The sequence below is a fragment of the Mytilus galloprovincialis genome, chromosome 10 (genome assembly GCF_965363235.1).
Source record: "Mytilus galloprovincialis chromosome 10, xbMytGall1.hap1.1, whole genome shotgun sequence".
NCBI classification, from domain to species: Eukaryota; Metazoa; Mollusca; class Bivalvia; order Mytilida; family Mytilidae; genus Mytilus; species Mytilus galloprovincialis.
The window spans coordinates 29,225,132-29,238,989 of NC_134847.1; the positions used below are offsets into that span (position 1 = coordinate 29,225,132).

A 13,858-nucleotide genomic window follows, 5' to 3' on the forward strand; every position below is an offset into this window, starting at 1 on the left:
GATAGTACTTTACTTAACATTCTTGATGCTTACAAATTTCTCTAACTTGACCCAGTAATTTCAGTGGATTTCTGTAATATTTCTTGTTGCAGTCATAAATTAGACTGTTAATGACAGCTTTACACTTAAATTGATTGGATGTGTGCTGATTGATACTTTAGTCTTTAGAAACAGATACTTTTACACGTTGTTTCGGTAACTGCCAGTAAATACAAAACAAGTTGTCCTAATCAACTGATTTTCCTAGTTCAAATTCATCTATGGTACTGTTAAATCTTTGTCCCAGGTTAAAAGGGGGTTTGGCGCTGACCAACCACTATTGAATTCTGAATGTGCTTGTTCTTCAGTGGCTGTATATCATGTTTGCATTTAATTCATTTTTAACATAAATCAGACTTTGTTTTCTCTCTGGAATTGTTACACATTTCTATTTTGTGGCCTTTTATAGCTGACTATGCAATGTTGGTTTGTCTCATTGTTGAAAGCAATATGGTCACATTTAGTTGTTATTGAAATAGAATATTCTGCACTGAATAAAATTGAGAATGGAAATGGGGAATGTGTCAAAGAGACAACAGACCGACCATAGAAAAAACAACAGCAGAAGGTCACCAACAGTGGCGGATCCAGAAATTTTCATAAGTGGGGGCCCACTGACTGACCTAAGAGGGGACCCGCTCCAGTCATGCTTCAGTGATTCCCTATATAGGCAACCAAATTTTTCCCCAAAAGGGGGGCCTACCCCCCCCCCCTAAATCCCCCTCTGACCAACAGGTCTTCAATGAAGCGAGAAATTCTTTTTTCAAGACTTGTAAAATAAGAAATTTCACCAAGAGATTGATGCCTAAATCAAGCTGAAATGTGTTTCCTGCTTAAATGATTTTATATTATTCGTTTAACAGATAAAAGTTTACTACAATTTTAAAGATATTTTAAATGGTTATAACAATGAGGTCAAGGTCTGACAGATAAACCAAGCCTGGCAGACTTGTTCACCATACAATCATTCCATAAACCAAATAGACATTTAGAGACATTTTGTTTCTAATATTTTAGAGGAGTATCCACCATTTGAAAAGTTACACTGACTTTTGAACCATGAACAAAGACAGATGATGCATGCCAGCCAGACATGTAAACTTTACAATCAATCTAAATAAAAGCATCTTTGGGGTTTATTATATTTCATTACATGTAGGTAAATGTTGTCACTTTTATAAAAATTGAAAACTCAACACAGATTTAATCATTTTATGGTTCATAAGTTTTTTGTTTTGCACCATTGCACAGCTTTTTCTTGTTCAAAGAATTAACTGTTATTGTTGTATTAATTTCATCAATACATCCAAATTTCATCCACAGCAAACTGCAAAAATCACTCTTAGTCCTGAATCTTCTCTCTTTTACTGTTGATAGTAGAATTAGCAAGCAATAGTAGTGTAATGTAATCTTAAGGGCTAGAGTTATAGCTCTAAAGAACATTGTAAATATCTGTTTCATGTATACACTTCATGAATGGTTCTCTGCATCTTATTTCCCTACAAAGATATGACACAAATTCAGACAACTGCTTTATTAATTGGAGACAAACATTATGTATTTAAAGAATTACTGCATGCATTTACTCTTTTAATTGTTTGGTATTTGACTGTAGGGAGCATTATGTTTGATTAGACAGTTAAAAAAGTATCTTGATTTGTTCCTTTGGTTATTCTTGTAGTTGAGTTGCTGTCTCATTGGCATATACCCACATCTCTTCAAACAGTGTAAGCTTCATGTAATGATCTAAAAGAAAGGTTCATACGAAAGCTTAAATCAAAAAGGTTATTGTGTACAAATTATGTGCTTTATTTCTTCCAATTGAAGAAATTATAAAAGTAAAACTGAGAAAGGAAATGGTGAATGTGTCAAGGCGACAACAACCTGACCATAGGGCAGATGCATTGAACAAAGTTAAAACATTTTATTTTTCTTAAAAATATGTTTAAATAAAAAAGTTAAAGACTTAAATTATACTTTATAATGTTTTTTATGGAAACTTAAGATAATACCATATACATATACATTAGTTCCTTAAAGCCTTACAATTTCAGCTTTTAAAGTCTTGAGGCATGGAAAGTCTCCTGTCCTTTGATAAATGAAATTAGTCTCCTTTAGTTGACCATAGAACCGTGGTAAATTTTGCAACTCCATCATGTTAAAAGGAAGTGCTAGAAAATACAATAATGGAATAATCATTAGTTAAAAACTATCAAATTTTATGAGTAACAATTTATCATTATCAAAGGTAAATTTTAATGAGTATACAATGAACAATGTCTCTAGATCTGTTTTAATTTGCAGGGTTGCAAAATAATGAATAATACCTCACAGCCATAATACATGTTATATTGATCATGTTGATAGCAATTATGAATTGATAAAATTATATTCACTCATTGCCAAATATGGTTGTGGTTAGAACAAAGTAAAAGATTACTACCGTAATATATCTTTTATTGATAAGACAGGGGGGATAGGACATTTATCGGGAATCCCAGATCGGGTTTTTTTAAACTCGGGATTTCGGGATTGACCCTTTCGTGATCCGGGAATCTTTTTTTTCGGATTTCGGGACGTCAAGATTTACTTTATTTAAATTCAGGACCTTGGGATTTCGTTTTTTAAAGTAGGGGAATTCGGGATCAGGACCCCTCCTATCCCACCTCATAAGATCATCATAATATCTGGCAATTTTCTATGATCTGAAATACCAAAAAAATCACTGACCAGTGAGTTGTGGTATGCATGCTTGCAGACTATATAGTTCTTCAATCTTGAAAATATTTTCCCCTGATGGTCCTGCAAGAAAACCTGCTGGTCTTTACTATAATGATCTATAATTTCTATTAAAAAAATAAGCAAAGTCATATATCAGTCCTTTAAAATATTTGATTTTCAAATCTTTGGACCACCACTTTATATAGGATTCTGTGCTTGATCACATTATAAATGATTAAATCAGCTTGTAAATGAAAGAAACTACATGTACATTTTTACATGTTGTTTTGGAAATTCTTGGTTATTTAAAAGTCAGTTTAAAATAAACAATTAACGATTCATCATATCATTAAATTTATCAAATAAAGGCAACATGCAGTTGTATACTAACTGCTGTTCAAACAATTTCCATATTCAGCACTCATCACTTTGCCACATTCCATTTGTTTTAATTTCTCTCTAAGATGTGCAAAATTGATCTAAAATAAATATTTAATCTTTAAATGACAAAATTGTAACTTTTATAATGATAAATACAAATACAAATATTTTTATTGGCACAAACTCATTAACAATAAATGGTTAAGACCTATGGCATTACATATAACTAATAATTGACATGGTAGAATGAAAGGTTCCATGATAACATATCATACTAAATTATGAAAAGTTACAAAATGATGTATCATATAAGTTCACTATATCTTATATTTAGACACTCTGATATGAAAGAGGAAGACAGTCTAAGTAATAATGCTGAGCTAGAATTGGTATCAGGTCCGTTCGCGCCCAATATACTTTCGCACTCTACACGTTCGCACCTCGCACATTCGCACCCAAGGTCCGTTGACAGATTCCCACTTAAATTAGAAAGGAATATTATTATTTTAAACAATACACTCTCAAAAACATGATTAAGATTTATTCAACACATACAAAATTGCAAAGTTATTAAATACAAAACCAATTAGAATTGGGCGCGAACATGTAGGGTGCGAACAGACTTTGGGTGCGAACATGTGGGGTGCGAAAGTGAAATGGGGCGAACATGAGTGGGTGCGAACGTGAATGGGCGTGAACGGACCCGGATTCGCTAGAATTAACCAATAGAGATATTTTTTCATCAACGGTAATGTTACGCTGTATTTGAAATATATAACATTTGTTTTCTAATATTTCTCGCTTTGAGGTAAATCTTTTACATTTTAATAAGAATTGTTGTTCATCCTCAATCTCCCCACTTTAACAGGGGGTCTTAATGGGGGGTTCCGATCCCGGATCCCACTTACTGTTTAGTCAGATTCCCATATCCCGCTTACACTATATACGTAAGCAATTCTCATTTTTTTGTCATTTCGTGGGTCCCGCAATACCTCATTCCCCGTTTTCACAACACAATAATTTGACTTTCGCTTGTCACGCTTACAAATAATCGCCAATCCTGCGTCACGCTTAGACCCCAATGAGACCCACTTTACAGACAGGACAGTATCTTCCCTCTATAGAAATATTTATATGATGTCTTCCCCTTTCAATCATTAAAGGATGTGCACTTATGCTTATTTTGCATATTGCTTCTCTATTTAATTTAAATTGTTTAGTGATGGTCTTTGACCCATTTTGTAGACTTGACGAAAGAAACTGAGCTTAGAAGACTCCTGTATGTTTGCATTTTGATTTTACAAGCACTAATCATAAATTCCCAGTTTTACTTCTCCCAAGTGCTGCTTTGTTAGACAATTTTTTTCAACAAGATATGAATATCTCATTTTTTGTAAAATGCACTGAGTTTTTAGGATCATAATAACATAAATGATAAAGGAGACTGTAAATAACAAACAGACGTATCTAAAAAAAATGAATGCATGTACTTGAGTATGCAGTGTTTTATTTCATTAAAGGTACCTAGTTCTTATTAGATATAATGAAGTATTTCAAAGTATATTTACAAATGCACAAAACTTCAGATATAATTACCTAGCTTTGCAAATTTCAGGCATGGTGTTTGCTACTTCCTCCGTTTGTTTTTATCTAGTTTTACCGCAAAGGAACGATACGTCTAGAAACATTTCGAAAATATCTCACGCTTGTGTTTGCATATTTGGACACGCCCTCTCATTACAGTCATTCGAACCGATTGAATCCAGACTCTACATATGCATATGGAGCGTCTGGATTATCGAGACTAATAAATCCATAGACAAAAAACAAACTAAAACCGAGGGAAACGCATTAAATTTAAGAGGAGAACAACGACACAACACTAAAATGTAACACACACAGAAACGGACCAAGCATCAGACAAAACCCCACGAGAACAACAAATATAACATAGTGACATGAGATTTTTACAAAAAAAGTATATAATACAGTGAAATATAAAAACAATAATTAGAACACCCGATCGTTTTGGGTCTTTTTACGGTCACTTGAAACATTAAGGTATATGGTACGACGAACAAAATGAATAAATTCTTTTGGAAATTCGCCTAATATTCAGAATCTAATGCATTCTGGGTAATATTTTCTAAAACGTACCCCGAAACGTTGTGTTTGTATTGGTTTAAGGTTTCTCGGGACTATTCAATTGCGCATAATTTTTATGCATGAATTACAAAAGTATTTGTCGTCAATGCGATATATATTTTTTTAATATTTTGATTGATTAGAAATGTTAAATCATTGTAGTTATGTGACTTATAGAATATTTTCGTTATTATCCGTATTTTCTAAAGAGTCAAAACGACATGTTGTCCCTTTTCACCATCTTCCCTCCAAAATTTGGGTTTTAAGGCAAAATATTTTTTTTCCTTATCGGTGACCTATGTTTTTTATTGGCTCATTCTCTGGAGCTATATTCTAGCTTTTCATATTACAGTTTTGGACCAATTGTCATAGAACGTTTTTTTTTTATTTTCCGATAAAAATATGTCAACACCTCTATTTTTCCTATCATTTCATTAAAAATGGTCCCTTTCACATACATGTTTAAAAGTTAAATTTTGAGCTTAAATGGTCCGTGACCCCCTATTTCTTTTCGACCAATTTGATTAATTTTCTTTGAAGAATAAAATCACCAAAAAAACGGCACTTTTTATAGAAACTTCGAATAGGCCCGAGCCACCTTAAAACAATCTAAACAATGGAAAATGAACCAATAACGTAACGTTATTTTCGTTTTGGGGTACGAACAATGAGATTACTCATAGTCCTTTAGATTCTGAAAAGGCGAATTTTCAAATCGTTTAATCTTATCTTAATAATGATAAAAAGGAGGAATGAATTACATACAGATTTAAATTATTTAAGTTATTTTGGTACTGGTCGCTTTGTCGTGCTGAATGGCCAGTACAATCCGTATTTTGGCGGGAATTTGACAGTACGATAGGTACGACACTTGTACCTTGACTGTCCCTTTGGTATCTTTCGTCCTTCTTTTGTAGATAACACCAAAAAGATAAGGGAAGATACAATTGCATTTGAGTTCACTACGCGATGAATTGTATGAAATTATATAAAAGTTAATATACAAATTAAATGATTGTTTTTCTGTACTCACATTACGTAATACACCCAGTACACAACACAAAATAATATAAAAGATATAGGAAATATAACACGTGAAACATTGTCTATTGTCTTGGCTTTCTTGTGACCGGTCATCGGTTGCCTTGAAACATTCCTTTCCAACTTTTCCTGTGATAAGAAATAAATGATGATTAATAATTATAAGGAAACAGTGTTTGTGTTAATTTCTAAATTAACCCCTTGCCTTCTTTGTTTTCTAATCGTCAATATGGAATTTAATCACAACATCAATAACATCAGGGGCGGATGCAGGAATTTTCGAAAGGGGGGGGGGGGGGGGTGCTAACCCAGGGCACCCAGGGCAAAGGGGGGGTGCAAAACATATGTCCCGATACAAATGCATTGATCGGCAAAAATAAAGGGGGGGGTGCGCACCCCCGGAACCCCCCCCCCTGGATCCGCCACTGAACATACTATTATATCAATAATCAATAATCTTACTGACTATCATAACATGTTGAATTTAGACTAGTGGCTTATCAAGTGATCAAGTTTGCTTTTTCAGAACCTACTTTCATTAATCTTTACAAAATATAAATGCCAACATTAACATAAAATAAAATTGCGAATGGATATGGGATATGTGTCAAAGAGACAACAACCCGACCATAGAAAAAAACAAAAGCAGAAGGTCACCAACAGGTCTCAATGTAGCGAGAAATTCCCGCACCCGGAGGCGTCCTTCAGCTGTCAAATAAACAAATATATACTTGTTAGCTTTAACATATCTAGAAAATACCAAATTAAATAAAAACATTGATAGACGAAATTTTAATCTGCTAACCGATTCCCTAGACACGTTTGTTTTAACAAAGGGACATAACAATGATACTAACGCAAATTGAAATAAATCACGACTACTAATCCCAGATGAAAGATATATTGTCTCCAATGAAATTGCTTTTAACCAATCATACTCCTAGAAATGGAAAGAGGGTAAAATAGTTCGAGATATTGCGCCAAAGATCGGGCTGATATTTTCAGATAGTGCGCTCTGAATCAGACTTCCTATGGAAATAGCTTTTAGAAGAGTCCTTTAACCAACAGGGAGTATTTCTTCATATTCCAACCAGAAGTGGCAAACGATTGTCGAGTGGCTGCGAATTCTAACATCGTGCACACAATACCGTGTATGTATATGTTCTGCGTCAATATCAAGAAGGTGTGTAGCCAAATTACCCTGACAATGCATCTAGCATGACTAATTATACTTCAAAAGGCAACTTTAAAAATAAAGTTTTAAAAAAGCTGTACAGAAACTAAAAAGGCATTCTTGCAGTCTTGTCCTGAAAACAAAATCTTATTTTCCAAATGTGTATAAAGTATATTTAAATAAGTTAGACAAACAATATCTCCTTATACTGAAATCTCGTCGGAGAATACCTACCAGACAAGGTTTACTTTCTCCATTCCCTTTGAGTCTAACACTTTGAACTCGTCTGATCTGCCGCCGTTCCATTACGTTTACAAACGCAAATTCTAACAGCGCAGCAAATACAAACACTAAACAAGCTCCCATCCATACGTCTATAGCTTTAATGTATGATACTCTCGGAAGTGACGCAGTACCCGCTGATCTCTGCGTCGTCATTGTTAAAATAGTGAGAATACCTAATGAAATTCGTGCTGGAACAGCGTCGATCGTCAACCAGAACGAGACCCAGTAGAGTAAAACAATCATCATGCTAGGTACAAAGAACTGTATCATATAATAACCAATGTCCCGTTCAAAGTGAAGATTCAGTTGTATACAACTAAATGATGCTGTAAAAAAACATGGTTCTGGTTAATAAAATGAAAAATGACAAAAAGTCTCAATCTTAACAAGTAAATGATAATGATGCTGTAAAAATATGGTACTGGTTAATAAAATAAAAATTGATAAAAAGTCTCAATCTTAACAAGTAACAATCTAATTAAAAACCGATCTCTCATCGCTCCTGTTTCTGATATGTCGCGTGGGAGATCTAACGAAACGGCTTTGAGGTCACATGTGAGTGAACTAAAAGTCATGAATTTATAAAGATATGCAAATGAGTTGACGACCTATTAATAAGCCAATCAAAAAAGTTTATGAATTATTATGACTGACGATTTCGTCGTAAATAAAATGAGTTACATCCCTTTGCCTTACGTTAAACTTCCAAGATCGTGGAAGACTCAATTTCATTGGTCGAAAAAGACACACCTACGAGGTCACTCACATGTGACATCAAAGCGGGTTTCGTTAGATCTCCCACGCGACATATCAGAAACAGTAGCGATGAGAGATCGGCTTTTAATTAGATTGAACAAGTAAATGATTATGATGCTGTAAAAAACATGGTTTTGGTTGATAAACTGTTAGTTATCATGGTTATGGTAAACAGTCTCTATCTTATCAAGGAAAAGTACATGTTTAACGTCAAGCGGCAAATATAACATGCACAATCCGAACTAGAACATATGATATATGATGGATTGTGACAGTTAGGCAGATGCGGTCATTATTTGTTTGACCGTTAATTAATATCTCTATCACAGATTTCTTCGAATGTGATCTTGAATCGAAGCGTCAAACCTGTTCTCAATTCCTTGTTAATGACCTTAAGTGAACTTGACATGTCAAGAGTTATTGGCATTTCACGAAGAACTCGACTGGCTTGACTTGATGTGCAAGAACAACGTTCATGCCAAAATCGCGAAAGTCAATCAGGGTTTTTTTTCGTTTTTAAGTGCAGTGATTTTGTTTATAACTGTTTGTCTCATTTTCGTTTGTATAAAGACAATGAATTAATGTATCTGTCTGTTTTCAACGCATGGATTCGTGCACACGTTCAGGAACCAAGAAATATTTTTGACAAGAAATAGCTGAAGCGATTTTGATTTCTTTTTTTTTTTTACCAAATATTATATTTTTACATTTGTTCTGTTATCAGTTATGGCGTAATTATATTATGGAAGATTGTTAAAATCATGAAAACTCACAAGTAACGCTGGGAACCAGGATCACTCAGAAACATGAAGAATCAGAAGCAATAAACCATAGAACCGGGGAAATCAGAATCACTTTAGGATTACGATAGAATAAAGTAAAAAATGATGCTTCATTCATATATAATTAAAGTGTATAGAAGGCATACATTGTACACAACCTAGTCTTTAGTTTTCTATGTTGCCTCTTGTTTACTATTGCTTTTTATTGTTTAAGCCACATTGTTGTCATTTTGTTTTCTATCTATGAGTTTGACTATGACCTCTGGTATCTTTCTCCCCTCTTTTGTGAGGTTAGATATGTTTAATTTGAACACTCAGTGTATACGGTTTTGTTCCATACACGTTTCACTGAAATATTGACAATTGTTCATTGCTCAATAAAGATGTCAAGTTGACACTAAATGACATGCATGATAAACGTACCATTTCCGTTTGTTCCATAGCTTTCATTACATTCCAATGTATCATTTCCAACCAATCAAAATTGTGGCAATTCAAATCTGTTACTTTTTTGAACCGCCGTATCTTTTTTCCATTTAAGGTGGTACCTAACACTACAGGGAGATAACTCTCTAATATCAGCTAAACGTTTTAATTACGTTGCCTTGTGAAGGCAATATAAAGCTTCACAATGATCAAAATTAGTATTTGTCAAACTGCTATATAACCAGTGTAATTTTTCTGACAAAACTGTTGGTTCAAAATTTTTGAAATTTTTATATTTTTGTTAAAGGGTCAAAGTAAATACTTTGACAAAATTTTATGAAAATTAAACCAGCCAAAATAATTTTAGTGAAAGTGTTGGGTACCACCTTAAATACTATTCCGTTAGTTGTAAATGCAACCGCAAAAAAACATATTAAGAATCAACTACTTAGTGTAAAATTAACTCTTTAAAAAGAAATTTTAAATAAAGGTTTCATAAAATGAATAATCAAAATCTCAGTATTTTTTTCTTTTCTTAACAATATCAATAAAATGTTAATTAGAATATAGTCCTTTTATTTCAAGTTTTATGTCATTAAATTCATTCTGCAGAATATGAGTAGATTACACTCAATATTGTTACATTAATGGTATGTTTTATTATCTTTGAGTGTCTTTTCTAGTTTTTTTTTTTTAGGGGGAGGGGGGTATATTTCGCATCTGCTTTCATTATGTCAAAAATACTCCAGTAATGCATGCTAAAAAAGAAGATGTGGTATGATTGCCAATGAGACAAATCTCAACAAGAGACCAACTTACACAGAAATTAACAGGTATAGGGTCACCAGACGGCCTATTATAATGAGCAATGCCCATACCGGCTATAATATTAAGCTCCTGGATGTCACTGAATTTTCAGTCATTTAATCACTCTAAACTAGGTATTCCTCAGTGACCCAATCGTGTTTAAAAAGATTGTTACTGGACGTTGTTACGCAATCACCAAGCAATCAATTGATTGACTGAATGCTTTGGAAATTAAGAAACCTTCATGACAAGATAAGATCAGAAAACTTTATTTTTAAATAACATAAAAACAGTGCATTTTGACATATAAAACAACCTGTAATACAAAGTTGAAATCTCATACACATAGCATGCAATACAAATAAACAACAAATTTTCGAATGAAGTAAAACCATGCTTGACCAGAGCAACCAAAAGCAGCTTAAATAATAAACATTTCAAGAATTATCTGCAAGCAGAACAGTGACATTCCAAACCGTTCGAGGACTGAACAAGACATTTAAAATGTGAAAAACTGTTTTCAGTCCTGAAATGGTTTGGAAGACTGTTCCATAAAGTAGCAGCAGCACTGAATCTACGAGTCCAATAGACTTTGAAAACAGGCAATACATCGACTTAAATTTGAAATGTAACCACCGACCCCCGTTCTTTTTTTGTAGTTTATTTCGTTTTTAGTTGAAATACGTAAATACGTATTCTATCTATTACATAATCATCTGAACATTGAAGGGAAATAAACAAATACTGCATAGCGGTAAGGATGGACGCTTATCTTGTTTCGTTGCAATCACAAATGATTTCTATATGTTCTGGCAAAGTACATGTATCCCTTTTACGGCCTATAATTTTCATAGATTACTAGAACACACCCGAGAAATCGCGGGCATTCAGAGCGTAGTTTAAAGTATGTATTTAGTGTTGTTGGAAGAATTTTGTAAAATATTGAATGACTGGAGAATTTCAGCAAAAGTATCATAAGTCATAGGTTATTGGGGACAGGAAAATGCTTTTTTTTTTATCCCTCCTCCTTTATTTCCAATATTCCCATTTTTTTGTTTTCAATCGATTTCAATATGAACATACATTTAGTATGTTATGAACATTTAAGTAAGGAGCCTGTAATTCAGTGGTTGTTGTTTGTTTATGTGTTACATATTTGTTTTTCGTTCATTGTTTTGTACATAAATAAGGCCGCTAGTTTTCTGGTTTGAATTGTTTTACATTGTCAGTTCGGGGCCTTTTAAATCTGAGTATGTGGTATGGGCTTTGCTCTTTGTTGAAGGTCGTAGTGTAACCTCAGTATAGTTGTTAATATCTGTGTCAAATTGGTCTCTTGTGGAGAGTTGTCTCAACATGGCAGTCATATCACATTTCTTTTTTTTTTGTAATCAATGAATTTTGTAAAAGATTTAATGACTGGAGAATTTCAGAAAAGGTATCAAAAGTTCACATGAATATTTTTAGCACTTATCTTTTTTTATGAACATTCATTACCATGATTAATTACTATATAGATATAGTGTTTTTACTTTCAATTCTAAGTTTACTTATCGATCTATAGTGGTCATTGATATAGTATGCAGACCCTCTCTATTTAATAAACTCTGTGACTGCCGTGGATAGTAAACTTGAAAATGATAGCAGATAGAATTCTAAAAATACACTTTATTCTTTGTATATATATGTATGTTCAAAGTATACAGAAAAACGCAAACCGGAAGTATAATCTGACTTAAAATTTCGCCCAATGACGGGACAATATCCGGATGCCTTTTTTCTCGTTTTTCTCCAAAAATAACTCAATCTGAATAGTCATATGAATGGATGACAAATGGGCCTATGCACTGTACCTATAGGACACAGAGGCGATTTGATTAATTTATTGTGGAAAGGAGAGAAGCGACACCCAAAATGAGGTCTTCTCGTTTAATAGTATAGATTTGTACAATAGTTTCAAAAGGTGGCGTTGTCAGTTTATATCCGACTTATGATCTTTAATGTTCCTTTGGTATCCTTCGCCAGCCTTTGGCTAATAACATGATTATTTAACCCAGCCACATGTTTGCGCCTGTCCCAAGTCAGAAGCCTCTGGCCTTTGTTAGTCTTGTATAACTTTAATTTTAGTTTCTTGTGTATAATTTGAAGTTTAGTATGACGTCCATTATCACTGAACAAGACTAGTATAGATATTTGTTTAGGGGCCAGCTGAAGGACGCCTCCATTTACGGGAATTTCTCGCTGTATTGAAGACATATTGGTGACCTTCTGCTGTTGTCTGTTCTAAGGTCGGGTTGTTGTCTCTTTGACACATTCCCCATTTTCATTTTCGATTTTATTACATACATTTTAATAGATCATTTACTTATAAATTTTCAGACATATACTTACAGCTTTGAAGATACAATGAACATGTCTGTTCATCCATAGGGTATTTGTACAGATCCATGGGACAGGATGCTATAGGGAAATCCTTGGGGGAAAATAACTTATTAGATTGGGCAATAAATTATAATCACAAAAATAACCTATTATATAGAGCCATAAATTATAATCACAAAAATTAACCTATTGGATTGGGCCATAAATTATAATCACAAAACTACCCTATTAGATTGGGCCATAAATTTATTATAATCACAAAAATAACCAATTAGATTGGGCAATAAATTATAATCACAAAAATAACATATCAGATTATACCATCAATTAAAATCACAAAAATTACCTATTAGATTATGCCATAAATTAAAATCACAAAAGTAACATATTAGATTGGGCCATAAAGTAAAATCATAAAATAACCTTTTGGATTATGCCATAAATTAAAATCACAAAAATAACCTATTAGAGGTGGCCATCAATTAAAATCATGAATATATACATACATAAGGTTTTTAGTTGAGATAATTTGGTATTGATTTTAGAGCTTCAAACTAGTTCACTAGATAGTCTCATTTTCTAGAATTGGGACTTATCTGTGTATGTCATAAACGTTTATTTGATGTCAAAGATCCTGAATTGAACACAGATGATTGACCTGGAACCAACCAATTTTGAGACGTACATACATGAACGGAGGAACAATGGTTTCCAATAATTTATTTATTTATTTATTTATTTTTTTATTTATTAATTAATTAATTAATTAATTTATTTATTTATTTATTTATTTATTTATTTATTTGTTTATTTATTTACAAGATTGATCGTTTATATAAATATACAGTGTTAATTTCCATTGTTTAACCCAAGCGTACATTTTAGATAAATAAATTGAATGAAAACTACGGTTCCTAATTTG

General features: G+C 33.0%; 1 protein-coding gene and 1 long non-coding RNA gene across 4 annotated transcripts; both read right to left on the bottom strand.

Moving 5' to 3' along the window:
- Nucleotides 1–1,237: 1,237 nt before the first annotated feature.
- Nucleotides 1,238–4,831, bottom strand: LOC143049082 (uncharacterized). 3 transcript variants are annotated; one of them, XR_012970048.1, is made up of 4 exons: nt 4,738–4,790; nt 3,152–3,239; nt 2,086–2,210; nt 1,238–1,538 (listed from the first exon to the last, which is right to left on the bottom strand). It is a non-coding gene; the product is annotated as an uncharacterized LOC143049082 (long non-coding RNA). The 3 variants fall into 3 exon arrangements; XR_012970049.1 differs by lacking the exon at nt 3,152–3,239 and having other exon boundaries at nt 4,738–4,831; XR_012970047.1 differs by lacking the exon at nt 4,738–4,790 and having other exon boundaries at nt 3,152–3,488.
- Nucleotides 4,832–7,549: 2,718 nt separating this feature from the next.
- On the bottom strand, nt 7,550–13,512 carry LOC143048912 (glycine receptor subunit alpha-2-like). The gene is made up of 4 exons (XM_076222775.1): nt 13,492–13,512; nt 12,946–13,042; nt 7,736–8,112; nt 7,550–7,558 (listed from the first exon to the last, which is right to left on the bottom strand). Exons 1-4 carry the CDS (start codon nt 13,510–13,512, stop codon nt 7,550–7,552), a joined length of 504 nt encoding a protein of 167 aa, XP_076078890.1.
- Between the last annotated feature and the right edge of the window lie 346 nt (nt 13,513–13,858).

What these genes read in the sequence shown, in the direction of transcription:
- LOC143048912 (XM_076222775.1), bottom strand. Translation starts at nt 13,512, where the DNA reads ATGAGACTATCTAGTGAACTA. An exon ending in TGAGACTATCTAGTGAACTA is followed by an intron (nt 13,043 to 13,491) that starts GTTTGAAGCTCT and finishes CAATCTAATAAG; the next exon opens with TTATTTTCCCCCAAGGATTT. An exon ending in TTCATTGTATCTTCAAAGCT is followed by an intron (nt 8,113 to 12,945) that starts GTAAGTATATGT and finishes GTTTTTTTACAG; the next exon opens with CATCATTTAGTTGTATACAA.